General features: G+C 40.8%; 1 protein-coding gene and 1 non-coding gene across 7 annotated transcripts in view; one reads left to right on the forward strand and one right to left on the reverse strand.

The window, feature by feature from the left end:
- dgo (ankyrin repeat domain containing protein 6 diego) overlaps positions 1-15442 on the forward strand; it is a 98050-nt gene that overhangs the window by 35115 nt on the left and 47493 nt on the right. Inside the window, exon 1 of one of the 6 annotated variants that reach the window (XM_043418672.1) lies at positions 11235-11268. The exons of the other annotated variants lie outside the window; for them this stretch is intronic. Within the exon in view, the coding sequence (XP_043274607.1) occupies positions 11254-11268 (15 nt within the window). The 5' untranslated portion in view covers positions 11235-11253. Of the gene's footprint in view, positions 1-11234; positions 11269-15442 lie in introns of those variants that run through there. 6 annotated transcript variants of the gene reach the window in all.
- On the reverse strand, positions 14891-14963 carry TRNAR-UCG (transfer RNA arginine (anticodon UCG)). Its single transcript has one exon. It is a non-coding gene; the product is annotated as a tRNA-Arg (tRNA).

Raw genomic sequence — 15442 nt, forward strand, 5'->3', positions numbered from 1 at the left:
ATCCTCTGAATATCGAATAAGATTTTTATTACGTATACCATATCTGAAAGGCCATCTGGATCATCGCTTTCAATTGTGTCATTCAACAATCTTTTATATTTCGATATTTTATCTCGATAGGCTTCTGCCTTGTCGAAATCACACCTCCTTTTGCTCATTCTCAAATCAAATATGGTTAATTTGAGAGAAGGTAAACTGTAAAAGAGAAGAACTATCACCTTTATTCAATGAATAAGAGATAAAAAGAAATACGTGGTGTGTGCGCCGCGCACACAAAGCGTTATGAAGAAGAAGATCGAGGTAAAAGAGCATCAGTATACAGCTTTCAAATATTTTTTTCTTTCAGTTATTTTAGCTAAAATGTATGGTGACGCCAGCGTATATACTAGCGGTACTACAAAGTGATCTCGAGAACGAAGCATTAGGCATAATTTTTTACGCTATCGTTCTTCAACTTTTTCTCGAACGAATGAAACGCGACACTATTGCAGAAATAAGTGATAACAACAACAACGACAACGACAATAATAATAACAACAGTGCAGCATGATTACATAATTGCCTTGTTCGGTTAGATATACGCAATAATCTTACTAGCTTTCGTCGAGATTCACTTCCATCCCGCCTTTAAACACCTCATTCGCGATGTGGTGGATACATTGAATAATAAGCTGAGAAAGATCCGCATGCCAGAGTTAGCACAATAAACATTCGAACAATATTTTCTCAACCATGACGAAATCTATATCAAAACGTTGAAATATAAATAATTAAATTATTGCGATTTTAATGAACGTCCGCATTCATTTAGAATGCAATTAGGTATATATATACCTCGCCCACAAGTATAATTTGGACGACATTTAAATTGAGAATTGAGTTGACTATGAAAAATGCGAGATAATTAAATGGTGGTAAAACGATGACGCAGTTTCAGTATACTTATGTATTATTGTAGTAAATCGACATTAAAAATGATTAGGTACGAATCTGCACGTGCGCATATCGCCTATCAAACGTATACGCGAAATAATATGTAAATAAAGTGTGTAATATGGATAACCATTGGATACTCGCGGTAAAGCTCGTTCATGCGTTTCACATGCTTGATGCGGTGCGCACTAGCTCGCAAAAGTTTAGATGTTCCTTGCGGGAGTGTATAAGCGCGAGTCATAGACTTTTATTTCATCTCTCGTTTAGGCTCGTATTTCAATTGAAACGAGATCAGTCTCACTCCCAATCGAGCGCGGTCCAACCGACAATAACCGTCGGGGCGACGACGACCAACATACACAACCCCTCATAATCCAAAACTCATTTAAATCATTTACTTATTATATCCTTAATAATATCCTTTAGGATTTCTTAAATAATTCATAATTTACAGATATGCTTCGCAGTATAAAAAGATCGCGTTAACGCACAGTCATCAAGAGACGCGGTAGCGGCTCGTCGCCATAAGTGTGCGAGCCCTGCCGCTACTCTTATTATATATACGCGAATATGCCGGTTTTATGACGTCACAGAATTTTCAAACGGCTCTCACAAACAAACTATTTCATGAAAGTATAAGAAATTTGAGCTTTTTGGCGCCGGCGATGAGACGCTCCGCTGCAAATATATATACCGGCGCCAGCATAGTTTTTTCTTCCCCCGTGCACAAAACGTTCGTACCAGCACTTGGAATTGGCTAAAAATTTTTGTAGAATCTGAGCAACGACCACTTGCGTACGTGTGTTACGACATATCGTGCCCAAAAAGGATGAGCGTAAAAATTTACTATTTTTCGTGAATAAGCTCTTTCTGTCTTCCAAGGTTCCGAGTGCGAACAAAAGCAGAAGTTTTTTTTTACGTACTCGGACATATTTCAAGATATAAGCATCGGCGGGCTCAAGTTTTTCGGAATTGAGGGAATAAACGAATATGCGGAAATGTAGAAAGGCGATTGACAATTTTATTAATTCGCTTATCGCTCGATTAGATGCACAAGGTTATAGTCGTTTGAAAAGCGGAATATAACTCGAGGTGACTCGACACCTTTTTTCGTTTTTTTCACTCTCCTCGCGCGCATGCCGACACGTAGGCGCGACAGCGAGAGGGGGGAGGGGAGAAAGATACGCGGCCTACGACGACGAGAAGCATGCGGTACACCTCATTTACTCATTTACAAGTGAATATAGAAGAGGTGGTTAACCGCCGGACTCGCCACTAACGGCAACCTTATCCTTCAACTTTTTCCACACTTCTTATACCACTTATAGACCGCACGTTCCGAAATATCGTAAAAGTTCGAGCTTCGGCATGTACTTTCACAAGCACTGCCGTAATAATAATGCGACTTATTCTCGGACGAGGATTTTTAAGCTTTTCTCGTGTCGGAAAACTATAATCGGAGCATCAAAGATCTTCAAACATCATCAGCGTGTGTTTTCATTTTTTGAAAACTTAAAGAATCATAAGGTAAAATTCAAGCAAAAACTGCATAAAAACTGCAGGCTTATCCTGCTGAAGAATGAACCAATTTCTTTTGGTATGGGGCGAGGAGGTATGACGACTCGAGTATTGCATTCCTCAAATCCAAGCAACATTGTTATCCTGATGATTGAAAAGAATTTTCACCGCATGCAGGATGAAAATGATAGAGATGACGAGTGCGGAACGAGCGAGAACGCTCAAGAATGTTTAAGAAATTCCATGGTCGTTGTGATTTACAAACGCTGCATTCCCATATATATATGCATGAGAACCCTAACGCCCATAAACATGTATTTCGCTTCACACCCGACGTTTTTTAGATTATTTTCAACAGCCAACGTCCCAGCAATTACTCTGTTTAACGTGCCTGTTTTTTTTTTTTTTTTTTTCCACAAATGACAAACACGTCATGAAAGTTATTGGACTAAAAAAAGGTCGAATGCTTCGAGGAATTAATCAATCTATAACATAAATTTTCTTCCTACATAACAAAACCGCGCCTCGTTCCTTTCCATTCCGTCATTCCGCTTTCTCGCAAGGTTTCCTTCTCCTTGTTTTTTCATCCTCGCCGTGGCTCCTCCGCAGAGCACTGTAAACGAGAGTCGATCATGGCTGTTCCTTCGTAAAAATCCGAGATAAAGAGGGTTTCTTGGGGAGAGAGAGAGAGAGAGAGAGAGAGCAGCTGCATTCGCAAGAATATAGCCGTCGAAACTTGACCGCGCGAGGAAACCACAACGACTCGAGAGAAAATATATAGTGAGGTTTGCTCGCGCGAATGGGCTGCTCGGGAGGCTAAACTCGCGAATCGTCGCGACATGTCTGCACCATCTCGCACCTGTTCTCCATTGAGCTCTTGAGGAGCTCAACCAATATGCAACCAATATACCGTGCGTGTGCACGATACGTGTGCGGACGTAACTTTCGGTTTTCACGGTCGATTTATTCTCCAAGTTTGCAAGCTTCGAACGAAAAAAGCTTTTCACTTTACTCGAATCGGTTGATATAATAATCAATAAATGTAGTTACATTTTATCATCGGTTCACGATCGATTCGCTAAACATTATGCTAATTCGAATGGGCATGCGCGTTTAATGCTGCAATTCCGATATTTTACGCGATGTATACTCGAAACATTTATCATGCAATTTTAATCGCATTCCTTCTTGATGATTCGAGTTTACTCCTAAGAGTAATGATGTTGAAGTCGCGATGAGTCGCGTTTTAAACGCTGCGGAAAAAATCATAGCACCGTTTCTTACCGTTCACTTGCCATCGAGGAATTGAAGTGCGACTCGACGAGGTTCACGATTTCGCAGTACCATTTAGACCTAGTGCACCGCGCGCATAGAAAATGCCGGTAGATTTAAAAAAGCGAGATACGCATACTTTTTCAAATGTTTTTATGTCTATGAGCTTCGCGCGAAGATGAAACGTTGCATATTATGGTACACGCGTCGTATAAGCGAGTGATTACTGCTCGCACACCCAGCAAGAATTATATATAGGGTAATATGGGACAAAATGGACACTTGGTAAAGTTGAAGCAAAACGGACTTTCCCGAAACTGAAATTTCATAAAATGCAATAAGTTCGGACACAACGGACACGTTGTGCCCGAAAAATTTTTTTGAAGAAAAACACTTTTTCGAAAGAAAGACACGATGTGCTTGAGCGATCGCACTACAGACAACTCGCGCGCGATTCCACCCACGCGCCAACTTATTGTATAGGATACAGCCTGATGCGTCGCGCTTGCCTCATCTTTCTTTATAATATCAAGCATTCATGCAACAGAATGCACGTACGGTGATACATTCCGCGCGCGAGAACTAAATAAACGGTTCGAGGATTTTGGGCTCTTGAAATGTGCTTCAAATTATAATACTTCCGTTCATCCCGAATGATTATTCCCCGCGGATCTCAGGGATATCATGTCCCGCGATTCGTATCAACATACGGCATGCAGCGGCGCGGTGCATGAGAATTTGACTCCCAATTTTTACTTTTCTATTATAAACTGTACGTATCAATAAAATAAGAGTTACAGTGTGCTTCGGTGCCATTTCTGCAGCATGCAGAATATGCGCTCCTATATGCGCACCGACGATGAGCGCAGACCGCGACTCTATCCCCATCTTCTCTTTCCTCTCTCGCTCCGCCTTTCCTGCTTTTTCTCATTTAACCGGAGAATTTTTTCGCCAATTAGTTGAAATTTGCATATGCCGCGAACCGCGCGATGCAACGCAGCGGCGATGTCTTTTTGGTCTTCTTCGGCTTCAGCGAAGACATTTTGCCGCAACTTAATATCATTATTATATATGTAAGTGTTCTCTTCTAATGTATAAATATATGCATATATACGCCTATAAATGCTCGTATATCATCAACGAGCCCGCATCTACAAACGGTTTGTGGAATATTAAAATCAGCACAAATAATGCACACAAAAGGGCCGTTTCGCCGCGTGAGGAATAATTATTCATCCCGAACGATCGAAACGACTCTCTGCATGCTTTCGTGCGATTCGTTCGTTATCTCCGCATTTCTACCAATAAACCAAGAAACTCCCGTTTCCTAAGATTATTTATAAAAATTGTCAAGCTTTCTTTATAATTAAATACGTCGCATATTTTAATTCAAGCATTATCTCTGCTCCACCAATTTATTCGTGAATTACTCATCGAAACTGGCGTATTTTTTGTTCGACTGAGCCATAACGCTTTTAACGACGAGGATCTATTTTTTTTAATTGATGTGAGATGAAATTTATTCGTGTAACACGCACTTGGAATTTGCATTCGCGCGGCGATTAACCAATTGCGGAGATCATTTGATTCATATACTTGTATGAATAAATTCTTTCTGCATGCTCGAGCCGCTCCAATTTTATCTAAATCGAGCTTGTTATATATTGATTTTTCTCTATATACCGTGCAAGATTATCGAGATATATAAGGAGGAAAAAAAGGTAATCCAAGGTGAATAAAAAAGGGAGAAAAAAGGGTGAAACGCCCGACGGGAAATTGGAAGTCGAGAATGAAAACCGGTGAGGATGAGAGCACTTTTTTACTACGGTAGTACACTACTTTTTTGCTCCTTCTCCTCCTTCTCCCAAGCCTCAAAGTCTTGAAGCGTGGGCTTTTCATCGATGCTCCTGCTGAGAGACAGATAAACGAAAGAAATCGACTGGAATACTCGCTCCGCGTATATCTATATAGCAATTCAACATGTTGGGGCATAGGAAGTTACAAAACCTGCGGTAATCATGCAACAAAGTGCACACTTCGGTACATGAAAATACCTTGAACAAAAATCGGGCGATGATTTTGTTTGATACTCCATTAAATCGCGGCAGTCCGCTTGTTTGGGGTGAGAAAATCTTGGCATACGTATGAATAAAGGAAAGGGAGTGAAATTAGCTGATTGCAGGTTTCTCGTAACTATACTTGAACGCGTAATGTTTTCCTCGCTGCTCTGCTTGCTTTCTCTGAGACATATAACGCGATGTAAACTTCTTGAAAATAAGAGCGAAAAAGACGGGGAATGATGATGAAATTCCTGACGGTGAATTTTCGAAGTTTGCGTGTCCGAAGCTCATTGGTCTTGGGGGACTTGTTGCGACGACGCCCATTCCTCGGTTATACTTTAAGTATGTACGCGGTCGTATAGACGCGCGCGGAGCACAGGAACGACATTCTCGCGCTCTTTTTAACTCTAACACGATCGTTATTATTCCTTTGCGGTTGCAACTTTTCAATAATCGGAAATCCTCGAAGGTTTCAAACCACGCGGACTCTCGCTCCATTTTTATCTATAATAATAATCTCTCATTTTCTAGCGCTGTTATATTAATACAAACATTCGGTTTTCCATAAGTTTATTTTTATTCGTTCAAATTTTCTTCTTCTCCTACAACCTAAAATGAAAAAAACTGCAAAGCCGCACGGTGGTTCCGATGATCAGGTACATTTGGATTTGAGTTTTCGGTTTTCGTTCACTGCGAATTGTGAAAATAAGCGTTTTTAGCCCGAAAAAAATGAAGAGACTAGCAATGAAGAGAATAGCAACACAGCTTTAAGATTTATCCTGCTCCATTGAATAAGCCTCGACGGGCTATAATTGAAAGTGGTAAAAAACAGAAAAATCATGAGCGATGCTTCGCAGGACTATTATATAGGCATGCTCGCGTGTTTAATTGACCGGAGTACTCGCGATCGAGTTTATCAAGGAACACACATGCAAAGGGAACAGGTATACATGAATATGAGGATTTATCGAATAATTCAAATGCGGACATGAAAGCTTCTTCTCTCACCCTTCCGCATGCACCGTCTCTGGACCGACACGCGAGTGAGAATCGTTGAATCGTAAATGAATCGTATGCAATTTGCAGAGATGTCACCTATCACGAGAGAATCGTTGCGCGCGCGCGCGCGCGACTCTTGAAAAAGCGCGAGAGAACTCTTGAAAATAAGTAAACAATAAAAACAAAATACTGATTGTAAGAAAGGCAGCGCCTGAGAGCCAGCAGCAGTCACCAACTTCACAGCAGTATCCATAGCGATTGTACAAATGTGCGCGCCTTCTTATCATTTTTTTCTGCGTCTCTTTTTCCGCCCTTGCTCTTCTTTCCCGTTTCCTTCCCCTCCAATTTTCTTTTTATTGTTCCAACGCATTTTTCGTGGACCTCGCACCCGGGTTCAACTCGACAAAACTCTATCGAATATTCGTCGCATCCTGCTCGAATCGTCATTTCCTCGGGTTTTCATACAAAAAAAAATATGAATAACGAACGTGTCGCGCACCGCCGCGTTACAAGAACCGCGCCCATATATACCTATTATTGTTGATTGAAAAAAAAAGCAGCAGCTCACAATCAGAATAAATAGATATTGAGAAGCGGTGCGATAGCAAAAGCAGGAGAGCAGGGTAAGCAAGAGCGAGGCTCTTTCACATCTCATGCGTATAAATATATATATATATATGCAATATGCACAGAAGCTTGAGATACGATCACTTGACCCAGCGAGGGGCCGGGAGAGAGACGGAGAGCATAAATTGAGTTTATCAAATGCTATGGAGAAATAATCAAGAACGAGAGAACGTACGATAAAGTGCGCGAGCAAAGGAGAAGGAAACAAACAAATGCAACGTAAAAACGAGCGAAAAATCGTGTCGAGTTTACGCTATACTGCAATAACAGAAATCTCTTGAGCCACCGTATCATTACCTAATAATAACCAACTTAAGTTGTGGCAGCAAAACTTGCGCGCGTTTTCTCTCTTTTCAACGTTTCCAAAACTCTCTCGCTCTATCGCATCATATTCTTTGAAGCAACTTTTCTCTGAAACGGTCACACTTGTCTTGACTAATTTTTCCGTCTGTTGTTTTTATATGTGACAGACAATATTCTTAGTTAAACATAGTTTGTCAAAATCTATGGTGAACTCGCCTAGAAAACTAATATTTATGTTAAAACTTATTTTCCCAGCATATCCGAATTGACCCTATAACGGTAGTGCTCTATTATCGACAAGTTTACACGGTTGTTTATACGTTGTTACTTTCACTTCGAGCTGTTGTTTACAAAGTAGAGTTCGAAATCGACATCGGCGGCAAAGTGGCAAATTTGTCAACTCTACATTATCTATATCATATATGCGGATATACGCGGGAACAATGCGGTGGTGGGTTGCCCAGTGTCAAGTTGACACCCTGCTGATTTTTCTCATAAAAAACAAATGAGGAACTTTAAAAAGTGTGAAATAAAAAAATGTTTTAATAAAACATAAAAACTCCCGACTGCAAAACTCCTTCACCTAAAAAAAATAATAGTAAACTTTAACAAGTCGCGTGTACCTCAATAAAATGAATATATTCATCTATATTGTTCAATTCGGTCCAATGCATTTCGCACTATGCGAATTTACTTGATAAGTTGAAAAACATATACCTACATATGGCGAGGGTCCATGCGGACGCGTATAGATGCGCATATATTAATTAATCGGAGGGTCGACAGTGATTTGTGCTGCCAGGAACATCAGAAACTCATCAGAGAGCCTCGAGGGCCCTCTCCATCTTTTGTTTTTCCTTCTTTAACCACCCATCTTCGCGGTTGGCATGAAGAATATATGCACGAGATGTAAGAAGATGCGCCAGATGAAAATAAAAACATGAAGAATATAGCGTGTAATTTCGTTATATGTTGCTAGGTGTACACGATCCTCTATGGCGACTGCTTTGCCCGCGATCATTCCTCTCGCATGCCGAACAAAAATGATTGATAACGAGAGGCCGGAAAGTTTGCGCGTTCACGATATGCGCGCATGCGACTTCCATGCATTTTTTCCATACACCCTGTTTCGATTATTCTTCCTACTTTTTTCATTATTCATCACGGTCGTTTTTTTATGTTGCTATTTGTTCTTCATCCGGCGATGGGTCCGCGGCAAAATGAATGCATGACCCAATGACGAACTGTTGAAAGCATCACTTGAAATTTTGTCCGGAATAAACAATACTGATCATTCACAGTTTCGATTGAAAAACTGAATTTTCATTCTCAACATTTTCATTGGTAACTAATATAATGTCAAACACTCCCTGCGCGCGCTCATTATTGGCAAATCGACCAATTGCCAAAATGAATGAATTTGAAATATGAATTGAAAGATGTCTCGATGCGAATATAACTTTTGATGGATGAATATAAACACGTTCGAAAAATCAAAAGTTAATATTCCCAGAAGGTAAGTTATCCTGTCATAAAATTTGCTATATCCGTTATTTGCGATGATGCAGCATGCAAAAGAAAGTGTGCAGGTGCTGAATAGTAAGTATGATCTAGCTCGTTCACAGCGTTCATAGGCTCTCTCTCTCGGCTTAAATACCATAGTCGCGCGCTATCCCCAGAGCTTCGTACGCAGCTTGTTAAAACTCTTATTCTACCGATTCTTGATTACTGTTCATTAGTATATAATGACCTCACTGACGAATTGAACAACACCCTCGAACGTTTAATAAATTGCACTATTCGCTACATCTTCGATTTACGCTACGATGCACATATCACTCCATTTCGCAGACAACTAAACTGGTTAACAGTGAAATCCCGTAGACTCTATTTCCTCGGTATTATCACTCATAATGTTTTGAATCGAAAAGCTCCCGCATATCTATCTGAACTTTTTTCTCTTGCTCCACCATCAAATCGACCAGTGCGCTCTTCTCAACCTTTAACTTTCCTTGTGCCAGCACGACGGACGACCACCTTCGAGAATTCCTTCACCCTTTCAGCAATTAAGTTTTGGCATTCACTCCCTCCGCACATCACATCCTTGCACTCTCTCTCTACCTTCAAGGCCGCTTTACGAGAATATCTTTTCTCTTGCGATTCCGGCATATAAATATAAATATAAATATAAATATAATAAATATTTGCTTAGCTGTACTAACATTGCGCTATCTATGTAAATTTTCTATTCTATTGTATATTAGTTTAGTTTAATTTTAAGTTACTTTTATATACTAAATGTAATGCGAATGTCCAGCTCGGCATATTGTAACCGAACTGGACTTTACTTCTTTTTCTACTTATTGCCTAACAGAAGTTCTAAGGCAAATAAACAAATCTTAATCATCATAATCATCATCATCATCATCATCATCGTCATCGTCATCGCATCATCATCATCATCTCTCTCTCTCTCTCTCTCTCTCTCTCTCTCTCTCTCTCTCTCTCTCTCTCTCTCTCTTTCTCTCTCTCTCGCTTTCTTATCTCGCTAATCGTTCTAAAGAGAGAAGTGTCTCGACCGTGGAGCAAATTTATATATCACAGGGTAGATTTGGGTACGGAACTCGTCCCCGCATCCCCCTGCACCCCAATCCTCGTATAGTCTCGGTCGCATCGTTCGACAAACGTACTCGTACGATGAAAATGCGCGACATTAAAAAACAAATGATCCCCATGTGTGTATCGAGTATACGCGTGCGTACACCCTCCGAAGTCATCGCAATGCCTCATAGATCATGCAGCTAAATCTATATAAATGTATACATCTATATATGAATAGTGATATACTGTGACGGTTTTTTATTTTTGACCGTCACTAAAGCATAGAGTATCGGAAGGAGAGCGCTCCCATAGCTCCTGCTCGATGCTTCGGCCACACGATTATCTCACAGGGCTTGCTTAGGGCGATAGTTTTGTTAATATTTTATTAATTTGCGTCTTGGAATACATTTTTTCATGTGAGTGATCCCGGGAAAGATAGAGAGAGAGAGAAAGGACTTCGCATTCTGTTGTTGATACAAGGACGAGGCAACGGAAATCTCACGGAAGGCTCGAGAATATTCGAGTTGGAAAATATTCGTTTGGCATCGAGGACTTGGTTGTTTTTCCATCGTTACGCCAGGGCCGTCGTACCCGCCGGATTCTCCCGTCGACAATCATCGAACGGCGATCATCGCATCATTCTCGCGAGGTCCCGTAAATTATGCGAACTCCACGGTCCGTTTTCTTGCGTAAAAATATAATGGTCGAGCCAGGGGTAAAATGCATTGACATTGTGTGTAGCATTTCCCGATTTTCAAACTCATTCTGGGGCCCTGTCTAACGCTCGGACCAATTTTGTAATTGCGCCGGACCTGTCAATAATTTTCGGGAGTATTCGAAATTAGGAGAGGGGCGGGAGACAAAATCCTCGTTACGCGTAACGTTCTGGTTCTCGAGGAGATTCTCGTGAAGTATCGAGCAGAGAGGATGTGTCGCGAAAATGGGAAGAAACACCGTGAGTTCCTTCCTTTTCACTTTCTGGTTTGGTTGGTGGGCCCTCGAACATCTTTCCCGGGTCATATTTTTCGTGATCGTGCATAATTAAAAGAATTACCGTCCTTCTCTTGTGTTGAGAGAAATTTGGTCACGATGACGACTCTGTCACGCGTTTCTTTGTCGGCTCTTTCGATTTTTGTTCCCGCGATCGCCCGTTTAGCGTTTCGTGTTAGTTAAAGTAAAATTTTGTGTCGAAGAGTAATCGTGGCCGTACTCGAGATCTCCAATTTTCGTGTTTCGTGTTTCCAAGTTTCGCGTTTGGTAAATAATTGTTCCCGATTGACGTAAGTTGTTTCCCGGGCTGAAGGGTCGCGAAATTGAGTAATTGAGTGCGTGTGTGAGTGACTGGGTCGGGATGATTTGACGCGAACAACGTTCGATAGCTCGACCGAGTAACCGAATATCGGGGGCTCGGTATTGCGAATAAAACATCGATAATTTCGTTTTCATCTTAAAATTTATTTTCTCGACCGTGAGTAGATCCACGGAGAGAATAAATTCGAGCTCGGTTTAGATTGTAGAGAATGTAGGATCCCGACCAATTTTGTGTGTGAGCGTGCGAGAATTTTGAGTGTGTGAGTTCGCGATTCTTCCCCCGTGGTTCAGTAGAGACGCGTGATCGTTATATTTTCGTTTTCCCGTGTTAAATCTTTCGATAAATTAAATTTGGATAAACTCTTTTCTTGAGCGAAATAATGTAAATTTGTTTGCGACTGGAACTTATCCCGAGCGTGCGTATTTCTGTTGTCATTTTTCTTATATTTTCCGACTTTAAGATTAAATTTGTTATTATTATTTCCAAACGTAATTTTTGTGTTTTAATTATTCTCGAGGTCACCTCGCCCATCCCGCTGATCGCAAGCTGGTCAACTTTACGTCTCTCTCTCTTTGCCGTCGAGTCGCTTTGCGACTGGCGCCCAACCTTAAAATTTCCATCTTAGATTTTGTTTAAAATCGACGGGAAAGAGAGCCAGACTTTTGTGGCATTTTTCAGAGCTTGGAAAAATCTGTCACAATACATACATGCTCGCGCGAACAGTTCCATGAGCGCGTGGATGATAAATACGCGAATAAGCGTGGGCGTGAACCGTGAGGCAGATCGCTTGTAATAACGACACGAGAATTCGCCAATTATTTACATATACTCATAAATAAAAATTCTTTTTGTCTGCTACAGTCAATAGTATATGCCCGTTCGTCCTCTTACTTTTTTTACGCAGAGTTATAATATAATCATTGCGAATGCTTTATACTGCAGACAAGCAGTTCAACGCATACATACTTTTAATACTATACTTGCTATATTATTATTATAGGGTAACGCGCGGAGGAAAAAAGGCATGACCACGAAAAATAAGGAAATAGGAAATGGGGTTATTGATTTTCCCGTGCGGGACGTTTAAACGTTGGGGGAAGCGAACTGTGATACATGCCCGGTATAAGATCATTTATCTTGCTCTCGCCGCTACGCATGCATTACGAATTTTATTTACCATGCATACATACGATACACTTGCGCATGATAGTAATACGTCGGTGCTTATTAAAATATAGTGTTATTCGGATCGCGATAGCGCGCAAATCTGTTTGGACAAGTTAACACGTGCATGCATATTTCCCAAAAGGAGACTCTGTCTTTTGCTTCATCTTTTTTTGAAAACTTGGCCGCGAAGGTGTCGACGGGTATTCTACTCTCTCACCGATCGTGGGACAACGATTCTCAACATGCCGACCGTGCGTGCTCCTCGCGCTTACATTATTATATATCACCCGCCTATTTCTGCATCGAGATAATGCATGTAACGCGCCGTACCACCTTTACGTATAATTATAATTCTATCTTTCAACGAGGCTGACGCAGGTTTAGGGCTGCTGCGATTGTTATATCCTAACTGTTGCGGGCGCCTCCGCGAATTCGATCAATTGCGATTCCGTTGTTCGGTTCGAGTGTTTTCGAGGAATTATTATTGCACGGAAGTGAAAATATATTCCAGCATTCGCGTGGACCGTGGATAAATCTCTGTTGTGTCTGCGAAGACCATCGCGAAGGGCTAACGAGCTATCAAAAACGAGTATTTAAAGGATTAAGACCAAAAGAGGTGAGGTCCAACTCGATATTTTTACAAGTTAACATTAATTTTATTTAAGACGTTACAAATTCAAGGTTTTATTGCCTCGAAACCAATCGTTACAATTCTCGTCAAAGACTGGCGATTTTCGGTTTATTAATCATTTTAGAGATTCGGGGGTTTTCCCCTTCTCATGCGGATGTAGGGGAACATAGGGCAAAGTGGCTACCCACTTTTTTGGGGCATTTTGGAATTCTGGGGTAAATTGACCACTCACGGAATTCCGATTTCTGGGGCACAGGATCAGTGAGAATTCTATGTTTTCTAACATAAGAAATTTATATAGCTATTTGAGGCAGAGGGTGAAAATCATTTTGCTAATTACTGATAAATGTCTATTTTATTTCGATTGACAAAAATCGCACTTATAATGGACTTCATCTTCATCAACACCTGCACACAAGGTCTGCGCCCATTTTAGGCATATTTCACAGCGAATCCAATCTTCGGAGGAATGCGAATAAAGTTGATCGCAAAAAATACAAGCAACGTCCGTCCGCCGCGGACAAGAATTTTTCTTTTATCATGATCTCTTTTTTCTTACTCACGAGATTTGCGCGATACGACGGACTCGTAATAATAGCGGTTTTTCCACGATTTGCCCGATAAGAACGGGGTTTTGCCACGGGTAATGACAAAATTTATCCAAATATTCCGACTAATTTTTTTTTCATCCCATCGAAGATGGGTCCTCCCTCGTTTCTTTTCGGTTTATCGCAGCCTTCAATGTTCCTTGCGGAAATAGTCAATTACAACGTCTATTTAACGAGAAGTGACAATTATCGATTTTCACCGCATTTGAGAAGGTGGCCACTTTGCCCCAAAATTTTTTTTTTTTTAAATTCGAAAAATAAGGAGGTGGAATCATTTTTGGGACACAAAAATAAGTAAATGACCATGTGCTAACCGACAAAACTCGTTAAATTCCTTAAGTGGGCCACTTTGCTCCATACAGCAATACAACAATACAAACATTTTCGACATTTCACCAATTTGTCCAGTCCAATTCACCAATTTTTAACATTTCACCAAAGACACGAGTGACATTCAGATATCGATACATCGTTCGATGTAGGAATGTCACAGACCTAAATACTGCCTGTTGTACATAGTAAAATTTGAGATAACTGCTTTCGGCATCAAAATTACTATGCACTTTGGTGAAATGTAATAGAATGGCGATATAGAGCAGCGCTGCTATAAAACATAGCAAATTTTTCTATGTATTCATCCGAAATATTCGTATAAAAGTCTCTCCGTGCACGTATATCTATTTGGAGGAAAAGACTTCTAGGCTAGGAATGTCAAATGAGTCCTTCGTCGCCGCGGAAACCGGTTTTTCCAGGCCTCCCGCCGACTCTCCATTCATCAATGTGTTTTTGTCTCCGTCTATATGTACGTGCGAAGATTGGAGATTTAAAAAAGAAGAGAGAGGGGAGCAAAAAAATCTAACGACCGTGACAGGATTCGAACCTGCAATCTTCGGATCCGAAGTCCGACGCCTTATCCGTTAGGCCACACGGCCTTGTTGGGGGTTACTACCCTAAACCCAAACCCTTCCGACGACCTCAACTACCCTTCCTCGCGTGTCGACTCACTGCCTCCGAGGCTCTCTTCATCTACGAAGCAACGTTCCAAGAATGAAAATCAACTGTCAAATGACGGTTGGCTTACAGTTTTTCATGAATTTTGCGCAATTTGGGCTCTTCCGTCACATGATATATCACAGAGAGCATATCGAAAAGTCAAAAAGTTCAAGTTGGTCGTGATTTTCAAACATGAAAAGAAAATTACAAATTCACGATCGAATTTCTTTCTGCAGGCCGCGATTATGATGACAGAGTTATAATTTTGGACATTTATAAATAAATCGAATCAATGTATAAAATATTCAGATATTTATGCATATACTGAAACGTTTCGATATTCGGGAGATGGTCTATTTCCCATGCAAATATCGGAACTTTGAATTTTTTAGATCCTCTTCTCTCACATAGGAGAGGT

This window comes from Venturia canescens, chromosome 5 (assembly GCF_019457755.1).
Source record: "Venturia canescens isolate UGA chromosome 5, ASM1945775v1, whole genome shotgun sequence".
Lineage (NCBI taxonomy): Eukaryota > Metazoa > Arthropoda > Insecta > Hymenoptera > Ichneumonidae > Venturia > Venturia canescens.